This window comes from Chlamydotis macqueenii, chromosome 6 (genome assembly GCF_036417535.1).
Source record: "Chlamydotis macqueenii isolate bChlMac1 chromosome 6, bChlMac1.mat, whole genome shotgun sequence".
NCBI lineage: Eukaryota > Metazoa > Chordata > Aves > Otidiformes > Otididae > Chlamydotis > Chlamydotis macqueenii.
In genome coordinates this window covers 7,732,822-7,755,633 of record NC_141561.1, presented here as the reverse complement: position 1 = coordinate 7,755,633, position 22,812 = coordinate 7,732,822, and the positions used below count along the sequence as shown (strand labels likewise).

General features: G+C 37.9%; 1 protein-coding gene across 2 annotated transcripts in view; it reads left to right on the top strand.

Annotated features, from left to right (window-relative positions):
* MGAT5 (alpha-1,6-mannosylglycoprotein 6-beta-N-acetylglucosaminyltransferase) overlaps positions 1 to 22,812 on the top strand; it is a 125,108-nt gene that overhangs the window by 75,296 nt on the left and 27,000 nt on the right. For both annotated transcript variants that reach the window (XM_086751093.1, XM_086751092.1), the window contains exons 6-11: positions 4,885 to 4,956; positions 6,033 to 6,194; positions 7,860 to 8,029; positions 8,919 to 9,053; positions 13,745 to 13,878; positions 17,508 to 17,641. In XM_086751093.1, coding sequence (XP_086607219.1) covers positions 4,885 to 4,956; positions 6,033 to 6,194; positions 7,860 to 8,029; positions 8,919 to 9,053; positions 13,745 to 13,878; positions 17,508 to 17,641 — 807 coding nt within the window. The remainder of the gene's footprint in view (positions 1 to 4,884; positions 4,957 to 6,032; positions 6,195 to 7,859; positions 8,030 to 8,918; positions 9,054 to 13,744; positions 13,879 to 17,507; positions 17,642 to 22,812) is intronic.

The window sequence follows — 22,812 nt, the reverse complement described above, 5'->3', positions numbered from 1 at the left end:
GCCAATCTGAGCAGTTTTAGACATTCCTTACCTTTCTTTCTCCCACATTAGTTGGAAGTTAGTACTCCCAGAAATAAAGCCTGACTTGTACTTTTCTTACATCAATAAGTCTGAGAAAAAATGCATTCAGTTTTCACTGGTCATTGTTGGGAAAAAGATAATTTCATGAGCATCCTCCTGCATTTTTCAGTAACTACAGCACCCACTTTTGTTTTCAAAGAAGTTCCCATGGCAGTGGTTAATAGTTTCAATCTGAGAAGAACAGCTGCAGGACTTGTTCAGAAATGATGAGTACAACGAGAATTGTGGGCCATATTTGGGTCGTACAAGGCAACTGGGAAAATTACTTAACCACATTAGGTTTCATGTTTAGTTATAGGAATCCTTCTGGTGTTCTGTATGAGAAACCCTGAAGCGATATGCTGAAGTGGCAATACTTGATTCTTTAAAAAACAAACAAACAAAAAACCCCAGCTCCCCACTTTCTATGTCGTTTGAAGTTCTCATGAAACTGTAGGTCCTGCCAAGAGCTGCAGTGAGAAGTAGCTCCTAGACTGAAAGGTGAGAGACTGCATATTGTGGTCAGGAGATGATTCAGTGCTCCGTTTGAATTGAATAGTGGGACACTGGGCGAGAGAGGAAGGCCAAGTAATGAAAGGGCAAAGGAAAGAGCAGAAAGCAGTTGTCTTGAAAAAGGCCGATAGTATGGTTATTTAAATTCTCTTCAACAGAAATAGTATGTATTCTGCACTGCTGTGTATCATTGTATGGGGCCAAATAGAGAAAACACAAGGTACATTTTGCTGCTCAACTGGATTAGTGCCAACTGCTGCTTTTAATTCTGATACAAAATATTGAGTACTATTTCTTTACATTCTTTTTAAACAATTGTCGTAGTTCAGCCCCGATCGGACCAGACTACGCAGTCTGTCTCTCACTCCCCCCACCTTCCGAGAGAACAGGGAGAGAAAATATAAGGAAAAACGGCTCGAGGTTTGAGATAAGGACAGGGAGAAATCCTTAAAGTTACCATCACGGGCAAAACAGACTCGACTTGGGGAAAACTATTCATTTATTACTACAAACAGCAGGATAATGAGACAGAGAACAAGATAACCTCCATCCACCCCTCCCTCTTCCCAAGCTTAACATTATCTCTACTACCTTCCCCCCCGAGCGGCACAGGGGGGAAGAGGGAATGGGGGTTGCAGTCAGTTCATCATATGTTGTTTTATGCCGCTGCTTCATGGTCGGGGGAAGAACTCCTCACATTCCTCCCCTGCTCCATTGTGGGGTCCCTCCCACGGGCCACAGTCCTTTGTGGAACTGCTCCGGCGTGGGTCATCTCTTCCACGGAGTTCAGTCTCTCCAGAACGGCTGTCCCAGCGGGCCCTCCACGGGCCACAGCTGCCTTCAGGCATCCACCTCCCCCGGTGCGGGGTCCTTCACGGGCTCCAAGTGGATCTCTGCTCCTCCGTGGACCTCCATGGGCTGCAGGGGGACAACCTGCTCCACCATGGTCGTCACCACAGGCTGCAGGGGAATCTTGGCCAGGAGCCGCATTACTCCTCCCCCTCCTTCTGAACTGACCTTGGTGTCTGCAGCCGTTCCTCACAACAGGCTGGTAGGTGTCTCTCAGGATCTTTTTTACATCTTATTCACTTCTCATCTCCTCTCCACTTCTTGCACCCGGGCTGGACCGAGTCGGGCCCAGTCGGCTGCCTGGCGAGAGGCCAGAGGGTGAGGCCTGCAAGGCCCATGAGGCCTGCGCCTCCCCCTCTGCGCCTCTGCCCCTGCTCAGCTTCTTCACATCTTCTCTTCTCTCTCTTTTTTTTTCTATTTTCCCATTCTTAAATACGTTATCGCAGAGGCGTTATCACGAGACATTCTGCTACCAATCAGCTCGGCCTTGGCCAGCAGTGGGTCCTCCCTAGGCCTGGCCAAGTCCCCTGAACAAAGGGGAGCGACTTCTAGCAGTTTCCTACAGAAGCTGCCACCTTAGGCCCCCCGCTACTAAACAAAACCATGACAACAATCTTTCCTGAGGCTTTGTACTGCTGTAGACCTTAATTTTATATGGTGCAATGCCACAGTTACCTAGAAGCTTTTTACTTGAAATACGTATAAAAATGCAATTACTGTGGTTTTTGAGGAAAGCAGCAATAAAACCTAGCAGCCTACTGGATGTCTTGCGTAAGTCACATCGAATCGGCAGGCTTTTTAATTTTGCAGGTCTGTCGGTGCTATCGTTTCCTTTTCTAATAGCTCTGTAAAGGCTGTGTTAAGTCTTCGATATCTTGTGTGGTGGTATAAGCTCTCTTTTACCAAAGTGTGCATAGACTGTTGGTCATCTCTCTGAACAGGAAAGCCAGAACCTGAGATGGAGAGAAATCTCTCTGTTCCCTCTGAAAACCTTGTTTTGTTGGAAATTATGTATTTCTTGAGTACACTGGGTTTCTCTAAATACAGATGTTATGACTTGTGTAGACTTCCCTGCTGTAGTTTTTCGCTTCTGCTTTCTTCGCTCCGTGTCTGTGTGATAATAACTACTGTGATCTAGCAGTGACTTCTGGTGCGTGAGCTTCAGTGTTGAGTGTTCTGCTTGCTGCCTTCACTCTAATATTCTGATTTTTTTCTCAGTTTCCCTTGGAACCATGACTTATTAATTCCAGTTGATTGTTTAATTATCTGCAAAATTAGCTCATGTTCTGAAAACAGAATTTGTATTCTCATTTTGGCTGGTTTTGCTGTCATAATGTTTCCATCTTGGGGGCATGTATCTCTGATCTTTTTTTTTCCCCAAGAATACAGGAAATTCTGTATTAAAGGAATCCTAGTTTGGCTGGTTTGTCAGTCAGTATTTTGTCTCTCCATCCTCACTTTCTCTTGAGTCAGTACATTAAATTAATACGTTTGTTTTCTTCTTTGCCCTTCCCATGGTATGTCAGATTCATTTCCTTCATCTTTGCGTTCTTGGTGCTCTTGTTAATTATGATGACCTCCATTTAACAGCTTCTAGTTTATGAGCCATTGGCTCATAAAAATTAGCAGAATTCTGTCATTTTTCTGTAAGAAAATGCCTGTGCATTCATCCCAGTGCATTTATCAGTCCTGAAAAGAACAAAATAACTGGTATACTTTGAAGAGTATGCATTTAAAAATCCTCCGGTGAGTTAGGTTGGTCTTTCCAATGAAAAGAGGAATTGACTGAGAATATCAATGAGGAAAAACGAGTGCTAGACCAACTGCGTCTACTCCTTAAGTGTTTATTTGTGATTAGAATCACTGTAATTTAATTTAGACTAGAGGGAATAGTTGTAAAAGAAAAAAAAAAAAAAAACCCATGTTTGTTTTTTAGTCAGTGAGGCATGCTGCTAACTGTCCTTGGCAGCTCTGAAAAAAATGTTCAGTTCCTCTACATTGCCTGATGGTGCAGTGTGAAATACATGAAGCCAGAAAAGGAGCACGTACAGTAGTCCTTAAAATGTCATATCTTAATATAGATCAGTTTTAATACTAGGAAAAATTCAAAATTCTACTGTTTAAAAAAAATAAAAAAAAACCCAGAGATTGAGTCTGTGCATGATTTGTAATAATGGAGCTTGCAACTCTTTTCTACCAGTGATTCCACAAATTGCATAAGTAAGTTAGGGTTGTTAATTGCTGTAATTTCCAATATGTTTCCAGAGTTGGAGGCAACTGAAGAATTAGATGTTTTCAAATGAAGCTGATCCAAGTGACTGCTTTCAAATGTTGTATTAAATACATTGAGTAGATTAAGTCATAGCATTCAAATTAATGCTTCTATATAATTTGACTGAGGAACCTAAGCTTGATACATTTCTTCTTTTTAATGAGGTTATGATGTCTATTAGTTTATTTTCATGTGACTGGTCGTCTAGGCAATCATTTGGTATGATCTTAAGCTTTTAATCTCTAATGCCTCAGGGTTGCTACAGCATGATTAAGCTAAAATGGTGTTTTGACAGGTCTGTGACTGGAGGAACCGTAAGAGCAACTCTGACTTCAAATTCTCTGGGAGTTGTGAACTTAATCGGTAGTGATGGGTTATCTTGGCTAGCCTATAAATTTTGGCATTTCTCCCTTTCACAGTGATATTTGTTTTCATGGGTTTGCCTCCAATGGTGAGATTCTGTCTTCCTCAAAGTGAATTGGGCTAATTTCTTAAAGCACATGAATAATAAAGATTCCGCAAGACAAGCAAGGTCCCTAGGGAAAGCACAGGAGCTTTCAGTGACTTGCGTCCATTTGCTCTAACTATGAGCTGTTGTACTTTTTTTTTTTTTTCTAGTAGACAGTGGTAGAAGTATTGCATTTGCACAGATGGTGTTTCTTTAAGAATTGCAGCTATTAGTAAATGTAGATATTGTTACTTAGGTTATTTACACCCTTCAAATAGGGTGCTTTCAGTTTTAAGTCTTTCAGCTTTTTGTCTAGACTGCTACAAGGTAGAACTTTGATCCTTGGGTTTTATCAGGCGTTGCCTTTTTGCAAAGATATTCTACGGAGATGGGAAATGTTCCAAAATACACGTTTTTTTTAAGGTCTCGAAGCATAGAAACTTAATGCTTTTTGAAAGCATTTAGGAACTGCTCAGAGAAACCTTATTTAGAGGATTTAACAGCTGACCTCTGTCTTGAAAGTGGTTTATTTCCTGTGCTATCAGTGCAATTTTTGGTTGCAGATTTGCAAGGTTAAAATAGTATTGAGTTGCAAAAAGTCTTCTTCAGCTTTTCTCGCAAAAAGTGGTTTTACTTTGCTGTGACTTTCTAAATAAAGGTGTTATGTAAAGGCAATGAGAGAGTTTGGTAGACCAGCTGAAAGTAGAATAGAATGATTTATTTTCATGTGATTGTTTTACAGGTTGAAAATTGGTGTCCTCGTTTACCTTGGAGAGCAAAAAATCCTAATGAAGAAACTGATCAAAAAACAGTGGTAAGAACAATCAGAAATGTTCAGCAGTTGTGATTCACACAAAAGATCCTGGAATCCTGTGCCACATAAGTGCTAACAACACTAGAATTTACCATTTTTATTCCCCACCTCCCCAAAACTGAAGGAAAACATCCTTGACTGTATATACGTTAGCTCATAATGTATTTTCTCCAGTCACTGTATCATGCTGCAGTCTTGGTGGTAGATTTCCATTCAAAACATTTCTATGTTTAAATTTATTAAATATTCTACACAGATACTGACAAAAATTAAAAATCTGTGGGCTGTTTACCAGCTTTAAGTAACCATTTGCAAAACTGTCCATTTTTATTGTCCTATAAATTTGGGCCTTATATATAAGAATGCCTTAACAAAAGAGGCTTATATAAAATTCAGTTTTGTTATAACATTTTGATTACTCTTAAATTCTTTCCTTTAAAAACTCTGCAGTGTACAGAGTTGTTTCTAAACTGTTATAGCCGAATTATGTAGCACTTAGGTATTTTAAGATAATTGCTGAGCTGTATATGAACATTGCTTACACAATTTAAATATAGGCTGTCTCCTTTTGTAAAATCATTTGTTCTTAGATCAGTCTAGCTTTAAAATGAATAGTTCCTTTGAATTTATACTCTAGTAATGTTTCTTCCTTCATAGTATATATTAGGAGACTTCCTTGAATTTGGAAGATTCACGATATACGTGAATCTTCAGTGTACTGTTCTGATTTTATACTGTGTTTTAGAGGTACTATAACCTCATTTTGAAGCATGTAATCAAAACTGAATCTTATATTGCAGAAATAAAGAAATTGTGAAACATTGTAAACCTATTCCAGGGCTACCAAATACTATTGATAAAAATAACAGTAATTTATGTGGCTTAGAAATGTTTATTTAAAGATATCTTAAGTATTTGAACTAAAATCTCATCTTGACTTTAGCATTAGGAGTGTATTTTTTTTTTTTTAATGAAGAATGTAAAGCACAGAGTTCACACTTGAAGTTTTGTTACTTCTGCAAAGTACACTATTTGAAGAATAGTATTTTGAGGCTTTTTTAATGCTTTAATTGAAGGCTGAAATTCGTATCAACTTTGATAATCTCTACAAAATGATGTCAAGGCATGAGGAATTCAGGTGGATGATGTTACGCATCAGACGAATGGCCAATACCTGGATTGAAGCAATTAAATCACTTGCAGAGAAACAAAATTTGGAGAAGAGAAAACGAAAAAAGGTAAATGAAAACATTTTTCATTTCTGCTACTTGCAGTCATGTAGGCTCTTTTAAGCTTCTTGTTCCAGAAATCACTTCAGAGTGGAAATACCAAATCTATCTAAAAGGCTCGTGTTTATACTTGTGGCTGTTTTCAAGTATATCGCAGTTTGAAATTACTGTCATAGTGGGTATTTGCTTTACAAATAGTTTTACATATTTTCCGTGAGTCAATCTTCGAGTAAGTTTTCTAACCTCTTCAATTTTGGATAAAATAGACACTATGTACAAGTTTCTAAAGAGAGAAACTGTGAATTTACTGCAGTGTTTTATGTAGCCATAGAAAACAGCAGTTGTACCTCTTCTTTGTCCAAAATTGAGACTTTAAATGGTGTATTTCTGGTTTGGATTTGAGTGGACTTAAAGTTGACCACAACTTTGGATTGGATCAGTTTAGACCTCCTGTAATGAGGTCTAAATGTTCAATTTAAAAAAACGTTAAGATTCTTGAAGTGAAAGTTCTATTTTGTTTGTTTGTTTGTTTGTTTGTTTTAATTACCTCAAGTAGTTAAGATAAAGCCAAACGCTGTAAACACAACAAGGGTTTCCATTCCTGCCTTGTTCTCACCGGAGCCCATCCTGACTGACAGCAGGCCATGCACAGTTGTGTTTCTAGTGTCTCTCAAGCCTGGCTGGCTGCAGCTCAGCTCCTTGCTTGAGATTCTCGGTCGTCACACGAGGTCTGGGCTCTGTGTTGCAGCTCTGATATTTGTCGTGTACTACAGCACTTGAGCAGGCTCGTCCTCTGTCAAGGAGCAACCCTTCTCTTTCAAGCAGCCCTCCAGCCTGATTTGTTAAAGAAGTAGAACATCTGAGAATACATAAACTCAAGAATAAACAGAAGCTGTGCTGTCCTACACAGGCAGTTTTGATGGGATGCTCTACTGCTTATTCTTTGCTTTTAAAAGTCCTTTGAGGTTGCTTCGTAAAGCGTAGGACAATTTCATTTTAATATCTCTAGTTCAGTTCTGGGAGCTGCAAAAGATTAAAACTTCTTTTTAAAGAGTGAGGGAAAAGGTTTTCAGTGTTTGGGAGTTTTTATGCTTGGCACTATATGTATCCACACTCAGACAATGGTCCAGAAATGTGGCAAAGTGTTTGGAGCTCAACTTCTGTGCTTCGTTAGAAAGGCAAGCACAGATTTCAAGGAACTACAGAGAAAACTCCTCCAGTGGCAATGGAGACGAGAGGTTGGGAAGCATCCTGTTAGTCTTATGCAGTCATTCTAAGTTCTTGATGACTTTCTCACAACTTAGTATAGTTCCTTAACTATACTGTCTTGCATAAGCAAGTATATCCTACTTAGGAATATAAGTGGTTATTCAATCAAAATAAATTAATGGGAGCCATAACTTTCTCTGTAATTTTTTTGTAAATAACACCTATTTTGGGAGTTTGCTTAATTACTGATCTGGTGGCATGTAACATTGCAAAAAAGATACAATAATGTTCTTGTAACTACTGTTCAGGAGATCTATTACAAAATTAAATTATTAGCATGGGATTATTGGATTTTTGGTGGGTTTTTGGCCATTTTTGGAATTTAATAGAAAGAAATAATGCTGTGAGGTATACTGGTTGCATGTTTAGTGTCGATAACTCTTAACATATGACTTTCCTTTCCAGATTCTTGTTCATCTGGGGCTTTTGACAAAAGAATCTGGATTCAAGATCGCAGAAAATGCGTTTAGTGGTGGCCCACTTGGTGAATTAGTCCAGTGGAGTGATTTAATTACATCTCTCTACTTACTTGGCCATGACATCAGGATTTCAGCTTCACTAGCAGAGCTCAAGGAGTAAGGAGATTACTTTCACTATTGAAACTGGAATGCAAAAAAAACCTGAGTTGTAAACTCTTGAAGCTTCTATTAACAGTATATAAGTTCTTGAGGCATAAAATGAAAATGATAATTCACTAAACAGACGATAAGGTTATTTTCATGAGCTAAGTATGTGTGCTATGAAAAGGATAATGTGTTTTCATTGTAGCTTCAGGCTCCTGAGACTTCATAAATGAATGTTGTAAAATTCAAACTAAGCAGCTTATTCTTTAATATTCCAAGTGCTTTAACCAGCTGCAGTAGGAAATGTTACAGATTAGCCTAGTTCTGTATCCTCTTCTTCGATTTCTGCTATTCTTCACTCAGTATCTGATTTTTTAAAAAAGTTTAAATCCTTTAAACACATTACTTTTGATGTAGTTAATTGTTAGGTTCAAACTGCTACTTCACTCATCTTTGTCTTGCTTTGCATGCTAGTTCAGCATTAGGCATAAAACATCTGTTTTAAGCTTGAGCACGCATGCTTTTTCTGTAGCTGTCTTTTTTTTTTTTGTAACAAACATGGCAGCCTCGTTTATAGACAACTCATACAATAAAGCTGACAATAGAAGTCAGAAAAAATTTTGAATAACTTCAAAGCATGCTATTTTTAAACATTCCAACCATATTACTCTCTTGTTTAGACTAGATGAGATTTTTAGTGAAAATGAGTGCTTTACTGATATATAAACAGTTCTTTAATAAATGCTGAACATCTTTAGTGTTTGAATGTTATCATATGGTTCCTGATCTGGAAAAGATAAGAGTAAGGCTTTTTTGGAAAGAGGACTTATTCATAATAAATAGTATTATTCTAGGTATTTGGAATGTAATACTTTTCCATATTCCTTCTTTCTTTGTTTAGGATTATGAAGAAGGTTGTTGGTAACAGATCTGGCTGCCCTACTCAGGGGGATAAAGTTGTAGAACTCATTTACATTGATATTGTGGGACTCACTCAATTTAAGAAAACCCTTGGTCCTTCATGGGTACATTACCAGTAAGTATAACACGTATTTGACCTCTTAACTGCTTTGTTAAAGAGCTTTTTTTGAACAACACATGTCAAGATACTGCGGTGAGTACATCTACGTGAATTTGACTTTATTTAAAAGTAAAAATGTGGTTCTTTGTTGTCTTTCAGTCTTAGGAATAAAGGTGCTATTACCTGTTTGTTGCATACCGTCTTTATCCCCCCCAGCAAGTCTGAAATTCTTGGATTCAAACATTTTTAATTTTAATGGATTATATTATCTTGTTGTGTTATGATCTTTGCCTTTCTTTCCCTCCCTCCTTTACATTCCCCACCCTCCCACACTTTTGTTCTGTAAATTAGTAGATGAGCTGAGAGATTATTGGATTTTATTGTTTAGTTGGAATACCACAGACATGGTTTGCTTGTCAGTGTTTATAGCCATACTGGATTGATGATTGTGGAGATTTATTTATTCTAATTGTATTGTCCAGCAACAGCAATGCAATTTTTTCTTTCTGCTCCAGCCCTTGAGATGCTGGGCAGAGAGTTGTCTTCAGGTCTAAAGAGTAAGCATACTGATAACTGCAGTTGTTGTTGCTTCTGTACTCTATAAACATATTTCCATTAGAAATAGAAGGTGGTAGTCACAAGAAATTAGTTTGTACAGCCTTCTTAGTGTCTGCAGTTTTAGAACTACATTTCTTTTTGTCAATAACTTAAAATGAGTGAGCATCCCATGCGTGATACGAATACGTATCAGCATGAAATAAAACCAAATCTAACTTACTGACTTTGATTTTTCTATACTTAATCGAATTAGCTGTGTTTCATGATCTGTAAAGTCCAGTAAATCCTACTTGAAGGATGGTACTGAAAGATGTTCACTGCAGGCAGAAAAATTTTCTCTACCTCAGGATTTTCTAGAGCATTGGATCTTTTCAGAGTAATTTTAAATGAGAATACTGTGATCAGCGTTGCAGATTAGATTAGTCTTAATCTCTTTTTTGAAGCAGAGGAGTAAACGGATATTCTGGTTTTTAGGAGCCTGCCAATAAAGATAATCCCATTTTCCACTGAGCTACAGTTGGTTGTATGTCTGCCAGATGTAGTTGTCGCTAGGTAATCACATACAGTATTGTGGTCAGGATACAAAACCATACTTAAAAATTTAAAGTGTTTCTTCCCTTTTGCTTTCAATTTACTATTTGGTATATTCTGTAATGAAGATATGGAAATATACCATGACATTGAGATTATTAGATTAGCACTTCAATTTTTCTTGCTTATTTCATGAATCATTAAATCTTCAGTTGTCAATTTGTTTATCAGCGATTCCTAATTTGTGGTAGTGACTGACTTTTTCTGGTTTACGAGAGTAGAATTAAATTCAACTCTAAATAAATACCTTAGGGCAGTATAGGAGTTTTTGTTCGGCTTTTGAAGGAGGAAAAAATTGCTTACTGCCTGTTTTATACAACATTGGATTTCATGGGATGGAAGGGGACTTCATCTAGTGCATACCCTTGCTGAAAAGTACATTGGATGGATTTGTCCCTCTTGAGAGATTTTTGCCTAATCTTTTACTGAAGACTCCAAAAGATGCCCTAGACATTGGTTTATATCTTTAAGCTTTTCTTTAAAATGTTTTTATTGGCCTGATTTCTTGCAAACTGTCCTTTACTTTCTCACTCAGTTGTATTTAATGTCATTAGGAATAAATTTTTGCCTTGTAAGAAGTGTTTTGCTTTATGCCATATAGTTTTTCAGCAGATGCGCTGCTCAACTCAGTCTGGTTTATGCAGACCAGGCTGAAATACCAACTTGTTTATTCACTTCAGATTGGAACAGAGTGGTAGAATACACCTATCCCTTCTGAACAATCTCTTGACAAGAGTGCTTTTTATAACATTTGTGAGTTAACTTGAGCACTGAGGAAATTTTTTGTAGTTATGAATCACGTTTCTAGAATTGCTAGCTCCAAAGAGTGACCCTGCTGAGATGAGTATTTCTGAACAACTGAAATACTGTTTTGTACGTCTGAGATCTGTCACACCAATGACTCTTGGCAGTATGTGCTTGATCTGTGGTATATTTGGTGCTGTAAACAGCATGAATATAGCAAAACAGATCTCATTTTTGGGTACACCTTATTTTCAAGCAGAAGAATGCCTGAACATGCTGTATATTTCAGTTCTGAAGTCTGGATATTTGAATGCAGTTTATGTGCAATGAAGGAACATAAAAATTAGTAGCTTAATATAGTTTGAGGAGTGCAGCTCCTTGCCTTTCTTAGCACCCACATCCTCCATACAGCACATAAAAATCTGGGTTTTTTTTTTTTAATTTTTCCACAGTCTCTTTAGCACTGACTCATTCCCATATGCCAAAAATCCAACCGGCTTTATTCTTGAAATAAATTCACATGACAGCTATCCTGAAAAATGAGCAACATTCCTGCTTCTTACATGTTCTCCAGAATACATCTGGTTTAGGAGGATTATTTTCTGAAACTTTGATCTGTCTTACCATTTCTGCACCCACTTGCACTTTCTGGTGGGAACCTTTTCTCTTTTCCGGCTTACTTTATGGCAGAATCATATAAATATTTTTTTTATTTTTCCTGCTTACTGATTTAGCTTAGGTTCTGTTGCGTCACCTTTCCTGTCCTGCTTCAGAGACCCTGTGTGTACTGGACAAAGTTGCACAGATCCCTGTGAACAATTAGTACGGCAGACCTTCCGTGTGAATCCAGGAAAAAGAGAGGAAACAAAGCCCTTTGAGATGATCGCATGCAATGTAGTGCTCCTTACATATATCATCTGACAAACTCCTGTAGTGTTGCAGTTTTTTAGTAGCTTTCACCCATTTATCATTGCCCTGTACTCAAGTACCTGGCCAAAAGCTGTATATTTTATAAGAATTTTGTTTTAAGGCCTGCCAGGAAATAAGAGGGCTTTTATTGCTGAGTGATTCATCCGTGCAGAAGTTGTTTTGGTCCTGCTGGAGTATTTTGTATGATGCAGAGATAATTGCAACTGTTGTAAAATATTTTCATTGAGAACAGTTGACATAAAACACTGTGCAGAAATTGATCTGTCAGCTTTGTTGTTTGGTGAATCATAATGTGTTGTATATTCTGACTTTCTTTTTGCTTGAAAGAACTCTGAAGATTAAAAAAATAAATTTGCTCTGTTGTACTTTCAAATACAAAGGTGGCATTTCATATGAGAGTTTAAAAGTTGCTGTTGTTTTTTTCTATTTCCCAGTATAATGGATACTTTAGAGAACGGAGCAACATATAAGAAATATGTAAATGTATTTTTGGGACTAAATGCTTTCATGTTCTAAAGTTGAGAACAGGTTGGAGCTAAGTTCTTTCACTTTTTGTGGGCTAAGTTCTTTCACATTTTTAAGCCAAAATCCTGATGTTTTACTTAACAGAATGCATGTGGATTTTGGGCATGGGAAGTGTTGAAGACTGAGAAATATAGCCATTTTTAATAGTAACTTTTGCAGCTACCTCCCTTCTCTGCCAGCCGTGGAGCTGTGTCCCTTCCTTGGCACGTACAAGCCCAGTGATACGATGGGTAGTGATAAGAGTTTGTGTCTTTGTAACACAACGACACATGACATAGGAACACATCCTATATAGCTCTTTTCAGCAAATTTTGTTTGTGGAGGACTGAAGGATGGTAGGGTCAGCAGCTTTGAAGCCATATAATCCAATTCATTTGCAGTGGAGCTCACGGTCAGTATGACAGCCATAAAGTTTCTGTCCAAGCCATATCAAAGGTTTGGCAGGCTGCATCTTGGAAACATAACTTCTGTGTGTGCTCTTCATACTGAGGCTTTTTCTGCCTTTCATATAGTATGGGCTCTTTTTTGAAAGGAGCCACTTACAAATGGAATAAATGGATTCTTGGAATCTTTCTTTTTTTTTTTTTTTTTTTTTTTTTTCCCTCCCCCCCCAAGGAATTAATAAAACTTTAAATAAAGGACTGAATGTGAATCTTTCATCCCAGACTCTTTGTAATCCAATGCCAAGGTTTCTCTTAGTTGTAGACTGGTTGTTGCAGATGTTTGACTTCTATGTTGTTTCTTCAAAAGTCTGTGACAAAATGTTTCATAAACAAATAACTGGCCTGTCTGACTGCAAATGCTCAGCAAATTAAACTGTCTTCGGTGCTTGTCCAGGAGGTCTAACTGACCCAAAAAGTCAGAACCTGGAGACTAAATACCATTGACTAAAGACAAAGTAACTATTCTGTTCTGATCTTCTTGGCATGTGGCCCTTGGCTGTTGCATTGATTTTGTAGTAATGGATGAGAACATCAGAAAATAGATGAAGAATTCTCTCTTCTTCTGCCTGGATTCTACTTCAGAGCCCCAGGAATGTAGATGACCACAGTAGCATTCTCATAAGCTCTACTTGAATGTTAAAGCATAACTTCATTCTGTAAGAACAAAGAAACCCAAACTAAGCTCCAGGGTTGCTATTTGAATGTCTGATATATCCTTGAATTTGCTGATCGTAATGTCTTTGTGAATGTAATATGAACAGAGATGTTTGGAAGTATACCTTCACCCAAAGTTGCAAGCAAAACCAAAACACATCTTCGTTATATTAACTGTGTATATATACACACATGCATACCTATACATATGCAATTGTACCTATGGTAAAGTTTTGTTTGGGGTTTTTTTCTTTCTTTTAGATGTATGCTAAGAGTTCTGGATTCCTTTGGAACTGAACCAGAGTTTAACCATGCCCATTATGCCCAGTCTAAAGGCCACAAGACACCATGGGGAAAGTGGAACCTTAATCCACAGCAGTTTTATACAATGTTCCGTAAGTATCCCTGTGTTTATAAAGAATTTGGAGCTTTAAAAAAGGAATGCTGTCATTGAGAATGATTTTTGTATTATGAAAGACAAGTTCATGCAGTTCAACTGCACTCTTGCATTTCGTCATGTTAAACTGAAGTTTCACTGTAGTGTTGTATTTCTGGTTTTTTTTCCCTCACAAAAATTGAGCAACACAATTCCTTCTCTATTTCTTTGCATTCAAGATTAATAAACTAGCACTCAGAAAAAAAAAAAAATTCCCTATTTTTTTGTGGATTTCTCAATTTTCACATAGCTTGTTTTCATGTTGTGAGCATTCATCCTGACATGAACTGATTCACATTTTTTTGCCAGCAGTGTACAAAACTATTGAAAAACAAGTAGTAGATTTTAGCATTGTTGTAGATCTTTGAAGCTTTGTTAAATATCTCTTAAAAAGAAAAGACTTAAAAAAAGAAACAGAACAGAAAAAAATAAAAAATCTTTATAAATTGTGTCAGATTCAATAGTTACAGTGACCTGCTCCAGCCCTAGTCTTTGACTTTATGGCACTAGGTTCTAGAAACAAAGGGTCTTTCTCTTGCATGTTGTAGTAGTGGTTCAATTTTTGTTATCTCTGAAAGGTGCAGAAAGATTCCCCACTGTCAGCTAGCTTGAGGGTAAGTGAGGCTTAGGAAAGAGGAAAGTGGATCTGTTGTAGGCAGCAGCTTCTCAGCCCAAGTCTGTAAAGAAACACTTGCCTAGTGACCAGCCTGACCTCCAAAGTTTGGAGGTGGTCCCTGTCTGAGTCTCAGGCTGGGGCAGGCACTGTTCTCTCTCACCAGATTTCATAGTCAGGTCTTTCAAACTTTTCTGCTTTTCGTAGCAGAATTATATATGCTGCTGTCTGGTTGACATTCTTTTGATTTCAGTTGCTCTGTGAAATTCTTGAGAGGCATATTTTGTCTGTCAACATTTGCTGTGCAAGTTTTTCCAGAGAAATATAAGTGAAGGTTGTTCAAAAGATAAAAGACTGCATTCACAGTTGTTTGGAAGCAAGTAACAAAATGCGTGGTGGGGAAATGTGACTTGGAAGTGGTTGCAGAGTTTGTCTGGACATTAGTAAGTAGGGCTTGTTCCATATCCACGTGGTTTGCTAATATTTATTGATTTATGTCCTAAATGGAAAAGGAGCCAAAAGCTCAATTTAAGTGCTGTATTTAAGTAGTCCAGCTCTTGAGAAATTTGTGTGAGGTCCTGTTGAAGATAGCGCCATGGGTGGTGATGTACTTGAGGAAAATAGTTGCGTGGATGCTTGCGGTACAGCTGTGTGCTGTGTGTGCGCTCCTCAATCCCACTCCACGAAACGCAGAAGACAGATAATCTTCTTTTTTACAGAAGATCTCTGCTGTGGCAGTATAGACTACTGTTACAGTCTCTTCTTCAGAGCAAATCACTTCATAATGAGTTTTCGTAAGAGTACGACTATATTGGAATTTCAATAAATAACCATTTCCAGTTTTTACTGTTGGAAGTGACTGCTGGTTTTCCTTTGCAGGAAGAGTGGTAAAGAGATTGCAAGCAAACTCATTGTGAAGCATAAGTGATTCTAAGCATTTTGCTTCTTTTTGTACTAGGTGCAGAAGAGTCAGTGTTCCCTGATATTTTAAGTTTATTTTTGTTTTCAGTTCTCTACTGCAGAGCTAGCACCATTTTATGGGGTTGTGATTAAAAGTGCATGTTATGCATCAGTAAAGATTTTACGACAGATTGGAGCCCTGGACACTTTCCCAAGATCCCCAGACTCTATTATGTTTTGAGAACTCTGATTATAAGGGCAGAAAATCATTACTGAGCAACAAGCAAGCCATATTCAAACCTGTGGCATATGACCAAATCCTTGACTGTTCTCTGAGCTTTCCAGAAGCATGACGGTTTTTTACCCCTTTTTATTTTTGTTTAAATTCTTTCATGCAAAATAACAGCACTGCTACTTTAAAAACTGCGTGATCTTGCTTAAAAGTCCATCTGAGTGCTTCCTGTCAGTGATGTTTGAGGCACTGAATTCCACCAGTTCTAAGTGCTAACTTTAACAAAGGTTTATTTTTCTTTTGAGGGTGTACTGCCTTGCCTCTCCTTTGAATGCAATCTCTCATGCAAAAATATGAAAGGATGGAAAAATGCCCCTTTTCAGGCATGTTTGCAATGTGCCATTTGCTATGCTAAATTCTAAAAAGTCCTTGGGTCTGAGTGAGTGCCTAGCTGTTGCCGAGGCATTTTTTGTGAAAAAGAGTAATTGTCATTTGAAAGACAAAATGTAATGGCAGAGGGAAGTGTGCACTGTGCATGGTTTCTCTGTTCTACTGCATTATCCGTTTGGCTGATTTTCAGGAATCAAAAAGCAAAACATTGTAATTGCAATAGAATTTAAATTTCTTTTGGAACTCTGATCATCGATTTAGCATTGTATGTATTGTAAGTGCATAGGGCGTTGTCCTTGGGTTTGGGCTTGGGGTTTTTTTGAGTGTTTTTGACTTTGCAAAGTGTACTTAGTAAGAAGCTGTCAGCTTCTGTGCCAGAATTTAAAAGGGAGGCTTATAGAGGAGATCCTTGTGTTTATTGCAGCCTATTGCTATGTAAACTTGTGAAACTATGACGCTTTTTAGACAGGCACAAAAAAATCCACAAGCTAGAGTACTTTTATATAGTAGGGATGGATTTTTACCTGAAGCCTTGAAGGTTGAAGTCCATTCCTGGAATTAAACATCCTATCTAGAAAAAGAAAAAAACAAAAACAACAAACCCCATTATTTTAATGAGCCAGTAGGTTTGTGTCTTCATTGGAGGAGAGCAGCAGCTGGTGTTAATGGATCTCACTGCTGGAAAATGACCAACAGAGGCTAAAAATAATACAGAAAACTGAGAGTAAATTGCATATCCTTTACATACACTTTATTTGGCTGGGCACTGGATTAACACAACAATTTTGCCAACTTTTGTTGTCACCTTTCAGTATTTTATGATGGATATATCTGAGTGAATTAGGCAGTGAAATCTGTATTCTGATCTGCACAGTGTGACCTTGTAGGCTAGTAATTAGCATGGATATGTAATCTGCAGTGAGTTGGATGGTTGATTCCCTTCCAATACAGGAGGGGAACCCAAGAGACCTACTAACTTTTATGTGTGACATTGAGCAACATACAGCTTTGTTAACGAGCATAAATCCTGGGTTTTTGGGTTTTTTTTGTTTTTTTCACTTCAAATTGTTGGTATTGCATTTGTGAGATTGTCAAGCTGGATTTCTTCTGGGTGTCTTATCTCTAATAAGAAAATAAAGCTCAGAACACAAAAAATCACTATCATTGGCCTCGGTTCAGCTACAGGATTTTTATTGCCAGAAATAAGGCGGAAAATAACTGCTTACTTCAGTAGACATATGGAGCAGGACTTAAAATTAATAAGAACTATTCTTGATAATAAAGCAAGCAAATGTGTGTCTCAGTATGAATGTGAAGGAGGTGGTCTGTTTTTGGTCTGTTTGTGGTCTGTTGAATAATGTGTTTCTTATACCTACTTTTTCTTACAACATTCACACTTTTGTAACATTAACTGATACTTCAAAAGGTTTTGAATATGCTCTGTTTCTTACAGCTCACACTCCGGATAACAGCTTCCTTGGATTTGTGGTAGAGCAGCATCTGAATTCCAGTGACATTAAACACATTAATGACATCAAAAGGCAGAATCAATCTCTCGTTTATGGCAAAGTGGATAATTTCTGGAAGGTGAGTTTTCTATAGCCATATACTTGAGCGAATTCATTTTGAACAATATAATAAAGCATAACTCTAAAAGTATCCCTTTTCTCTAGATCTGTTAAGTTATCTTTCTGAAAATAAACATATTTAAATAATTAAATTGAACATTTTGAGCTCTTTGAGATGAGGAAGCTTCCATCTAGATTGATGTGAATCCTTTGCTATTTATGCACACCTTTCTGATAGAATACAAAGTTTTTATAGTCTTTAATATCACAATAATTTTGGAAAATGTGGAAGCTGTTAAAAGTAATGGGAAATTGAAGGTGTCAGAGACTTTGTCAACTTAATCATTCATAAGCAAATATGTCTTCCAATTATTTGTTTTCTTATATCTACAACAAGAAATCTTCTGCATGTTGAACTAGAAATTGTGTTTCACTAAGGACCCTAGAAGTATTCAATCTCATTTTATCTCCCTGTAATAGTATCAGAGTTTTGTTTCTGAAATATTGCAATTACTGTATTGTCTCCGATCTGCAGATGAGAGCTGCAGAATAACACCACTGAGGTTTGGTCATATTTTCACGAAGTTACAGTATGCTGTGCTGTTAAGCTCACAGTGATCTCTACTTTTTGTTGACTGTCCTCTTGTAGAGCTCCTTCCCGACTGCCACACCTGGGAGTGTCTCTCTCATGCAGTTTTTGAAGAAAAGCAATTACTTGCTAACAACTGGAATTTGTTCAAATTACCTCTAGGTCTGTGCGCCCATATACTCAGTATGCCTTCCCTCCTGCCTAAAAAGACCTTATTTTAAGCCCCTTTTCAACTGAAAAGGGTACTGATCAGTACGTGCTGTGCCATACATAGGACCAAATGATGTGACAGTGTGAGAGCACCTGCGTCTGATTATACAGAATAAATTATTGAAAAATGATAGCTACAAGTAGATGGTCCATCTGTGAGACAAAACAAGAACTTAAGAGAAATGGGAGAAGCTTGCCAGTGTTTGTGATAGCAGAAAGATAGAGCTGAATGCTTCTTGGCTTCTGTGCTGAGAAACATATGTATATTAGCTGTCCATTTTCCATTCTGATCTCTCCGCTTTATTTGAGCTTATTGCACTAAGCCATGTAATCAGTGTCTTAAAAAGAAATTACACTTGCATCGTAATAAATACTGTGCCAGTTATTCTATTTGGCGCGTGGTATAGAATGACAGCATGCCCTGTCTGCAGTCTCTTCTGTCTGCAGAATGCTGGAGCAGAGCTGGGATCCTTTCCTTCGAGTCTCCTCTAGCTGAGCCTCTGTACTTCTAGTTCCTGATCTCATTATCAGCCTCTCCGGAGCGGTTGCATGGAATAATCATCTATACTTCCTGACCTGATTTGTAGTGCCTATCAGCAGAACAACTTGTTGAATGCTGGTTGGATTTAAGGAACAAGATAGTTGCTTAGTCACCAGGTTTTTTTTTCACTGACTTATATATCTTTCTCGGTTTATTCAGTCTGCATGAGTTCGGAAATATGTATTAATAGCTTATATGCCCAGAGGGGAGATTTGTGATTGCCTAGTCTGAGATTCTGTATGACACACAAGATATTCATGGGCTGATTAAGATAAAACCATGGCTTTTTGGAAAAGAAAAACCAATCTTGAATTTTAAATAGCACATGATGGAAACCCCACTACTTCCTGTGGTAAAATCCTTGAGTAATTGCCTTCTCCCTTAAGACTTTGCATCATTTCTGGTACAGATTTCCAAGTGGTAGTTTCCAGTCTTAGTAGCAGTTATAAACTTTGATGATGTTTCTGTTCTCTTTCCCTGGAGGAGTATATTGGTTGAGGTCAAAGTTAACCCATAGTCATCTCCTGAAAAGCCTGAACACACATACAGTGCTGAACATCGGAGAGCTTTGTGCTTTCTGATCCTTAAGTGTTCTCACATGTCTGTTTTCTCTGAACCTTTTCAAGATTGTTCACATTCCTCTTGAAATGTGAATGTTAGCAAGGGGCACATGGCTGTACCAGCACCCAGTCAAAAAGAAATACTATCTGCGCTATTACACATATCCTCTTTTCACCATTAGGAACTCATGTTTGGATGGCTTCTCAGCCAAGACCCTTGTATGATTTTTTACAACTGCTACTTTTCAAGTCACTATTCCGTTTCTATAAGTACTGCCTGTCTTGTTTCTTCCAAGATGTATGACTTAATACGTGGTCGTACTAAAATGCTTACTTGTATGCTTGTAACATCAGGCGCATGAAAACTGAAACTTGCAAACTGTAACTGCAGTCATGCCCATTTGCACGGGTACATAAAGTGTAATCGCTGCAGATCAGTTTTGAATTGGTGACAATGTGGGTTGTCTTATCTGGAGTGATAAAATCCAATTTTTGTGATAACAGAAAACCTGAACTAATCTTGTATCTGTGTAATTTGCTTATTTCATGTTTCCTTCTTCTTCCCTGTTCAATGCTCTTTACATCTGCCACCATGGCTTGTACTGAACCCGACTAATCTGTTTATCCTGCTACTTTTCTTTATGCTGAACATGGCCAATTAACAAAAAGAATCTCCACAGAATACAGTGGAGTCACTGCTGGGTCTGATCAGTCATTTGAGAAGCACAGTATGAAGGGGAGAGCGTTACAGTCCCCAGACTGAGGTGCTTTTGAGGAATATCATTTGCAAATAAATTGTTTAATTTTAAACCAAGCAGGTTGAAGTGGAACTGAGGTATGCGCAGAACCTTTTTTCCCTGAAGATGGGACTAGAATAGCCAACTACCATCGTGGTTTTAGATAGTTGTAGGCATGGATCCTCTTCTGCATTTGACGAAGCATGTTTAAAAAAAAAAAAACAAACCAACAAAAAAACAACAACAAAAAATTACTTGTTAATTCATCTTTGCTAGAATTTGTGAGGATAGCTCAGATTACTAACTGGGTTATTGTAGCTAAAGAGAATTATGGATTGCTTACAGACGGTATTCCATCTTCCCACGTCATTCAATGGGGCAAAACTGTGGTATGAATATGATCAGTAATGGGGGAGGAATAGTGATGACTTCTGTCAGCTCTGGCGGATACAGAAGAAAATGTCAGTGCATGGCCTGAGACCAGGGACGTTCATCCCATCTCATCTTGCTGGAGGCCAGGAAGGCTATAAGCTGCAGAGACTGTAAGATGCATCTTGTTTAATTCCCTCCCGTAACTACAGCAGTCTTAAGTGGGTTGAGGATTCCAAATAGGAGGCTCTAAAGAATTTCACTACACTCCTAAAGGTTATCCTTAGAGGCAAGCTATCAAGGGCAATATTTGCCAGGTTTTGGATGTGTTTATTGTAATTACAGGTTTGGGGTTTTGTCTGGGATTTCTGAAAGTTCTAAGGAGTAAAGAGAGTCCTATCTCTGCCTAAGTGAAAAATGAGGAATGAATAAAATGTGAGTGAAACCCATAATGCTCTCCATTAGAAAATTGTCTTTAATTACAGAATATTTCAATTAAAAGGGAATGTTTTAAGCCTTTCATGTCATCTTAGCTCCTAAGTCTTTTCTTTATTCTTCTTCCTGCAACTTTCTGTTATGTTAGTCCAATACTTCTACCCTTAATCCTACAAAGAAAAAAGAGTCAAGTTTCGTTTTACAGTATTCGCTATTTCTTTTTTATGGGGTGCTGTAAGAGAAGTCAGAATTTTGCTTATATCAGAAAATACCCATCAATGCCTAATACAGAATTGTATGATGATTGCTTTAGTAGATTTTGTTAGAGTATATCAGAGTTGCCTTAATAGTATTTATATGTTTAAAGGCAAAATACTGTGCCAGTTTGTTACTAATGCCACTTGACAAGATGGGCATTCTTCTTAAATGTATACTGTCTGAATAAGAAGTTTTGAAGAATCAGAGATGGGAAATGTTTACATTTTGCTTGTTCAGTGGGAAAGTACATAACCAAAGCTGTTCTTTCTTACTTCTCCCCTTTATAGCTGTGTATGACATATGTAGTTTCCCTATCTTATGCCCTGTTGCATGAAGTGGGAGGAAGAAAATGGGGAGAAGTCAGAGAGAAAAATTATACTTGTAACAATATTTCTGTTACAAGCAGAGATCAGTGTCTTGCTGTTGACAGCATTGCCTTTCCCTTCCTCCTCATTGGTTTTTGTGCTTCATATTTAGCCAAAGACTTTGAACATTTCACTTCATTTTTTAAGATGAAGGAAACATAAGGGAAGGGAGACAAGATCCCTCTCACCTTTTCTCTCCCGCGTGGTCAGTGCACTCACAAACTTGTCTCATAGGAAAAGGTGCTCCAGCCCTTTTATCGTCTTTGTGGCCTCCTCTGGACCTTCTCCAACTGGTCCATGTCCTTCTTATGTTGGGGGCTCCAGAACTGAACGCAGTACTCCAGGTGGGGTCTCACCAGGGCAGAGTAGAGGGGGAGAATCACCTCGCCTCCATAACATTCTCTGTCATGGAGTCCCTCAAATCTCTGACCAGATACAGGAGGTACCATTAAGTTTTGGGTTTTTCTAAACCTGCCTCCTACTAGCTTTGTTTGGCTTCCTTTGTAGCAGGACATCATGAATAATCAGTCACTATCTGTGTTCTGTATGCCAACTGTAGTTTTGTAAACCTCTCTCATATTCTGCCAGGTTGTCTTTTCCAAGCTGAAGAATAATAAATGAATTCATTACAGATTTCTGTACGCAGCGATGGAAAGCATTCTGTAGCTTAGATCCTTCTTACCCCTCTCAGAAACACGTTCAAGTGTTCTTGGCTTCTTTTTGACCAAAGGGATCAGAACCACAACAGTGTTCCAGGACGGAGAGGGCTGTGTGTTTATAGAACAGTTCAATTATTTTGTCATTATTTCTCTATTCCTTTCCAAATAATTTCAAATAATATCTTTTACTTGGTGAGTGGACTCACTGCTGCAGAACATTGGGCTGATTCTTTTTCGTGGACCATAATAAAATTTTATCATAATGCAAATTATTGAGTAGTGCACGTCAGCTCAGGTCCACTACTCATCTGTGAAGCTAGGACTGGTTTTTGACACCTGCCTTACTTTGTTTATTTACATTGAATTTGTCTGTCATTCTACTTCCTAGTCACTTAGTCCCTCAGGTTACTGAGGGGGCTTTTTCAAAAGCTGTGCAACCGCGAGTGTTCAGTATTATGATTTTTTTC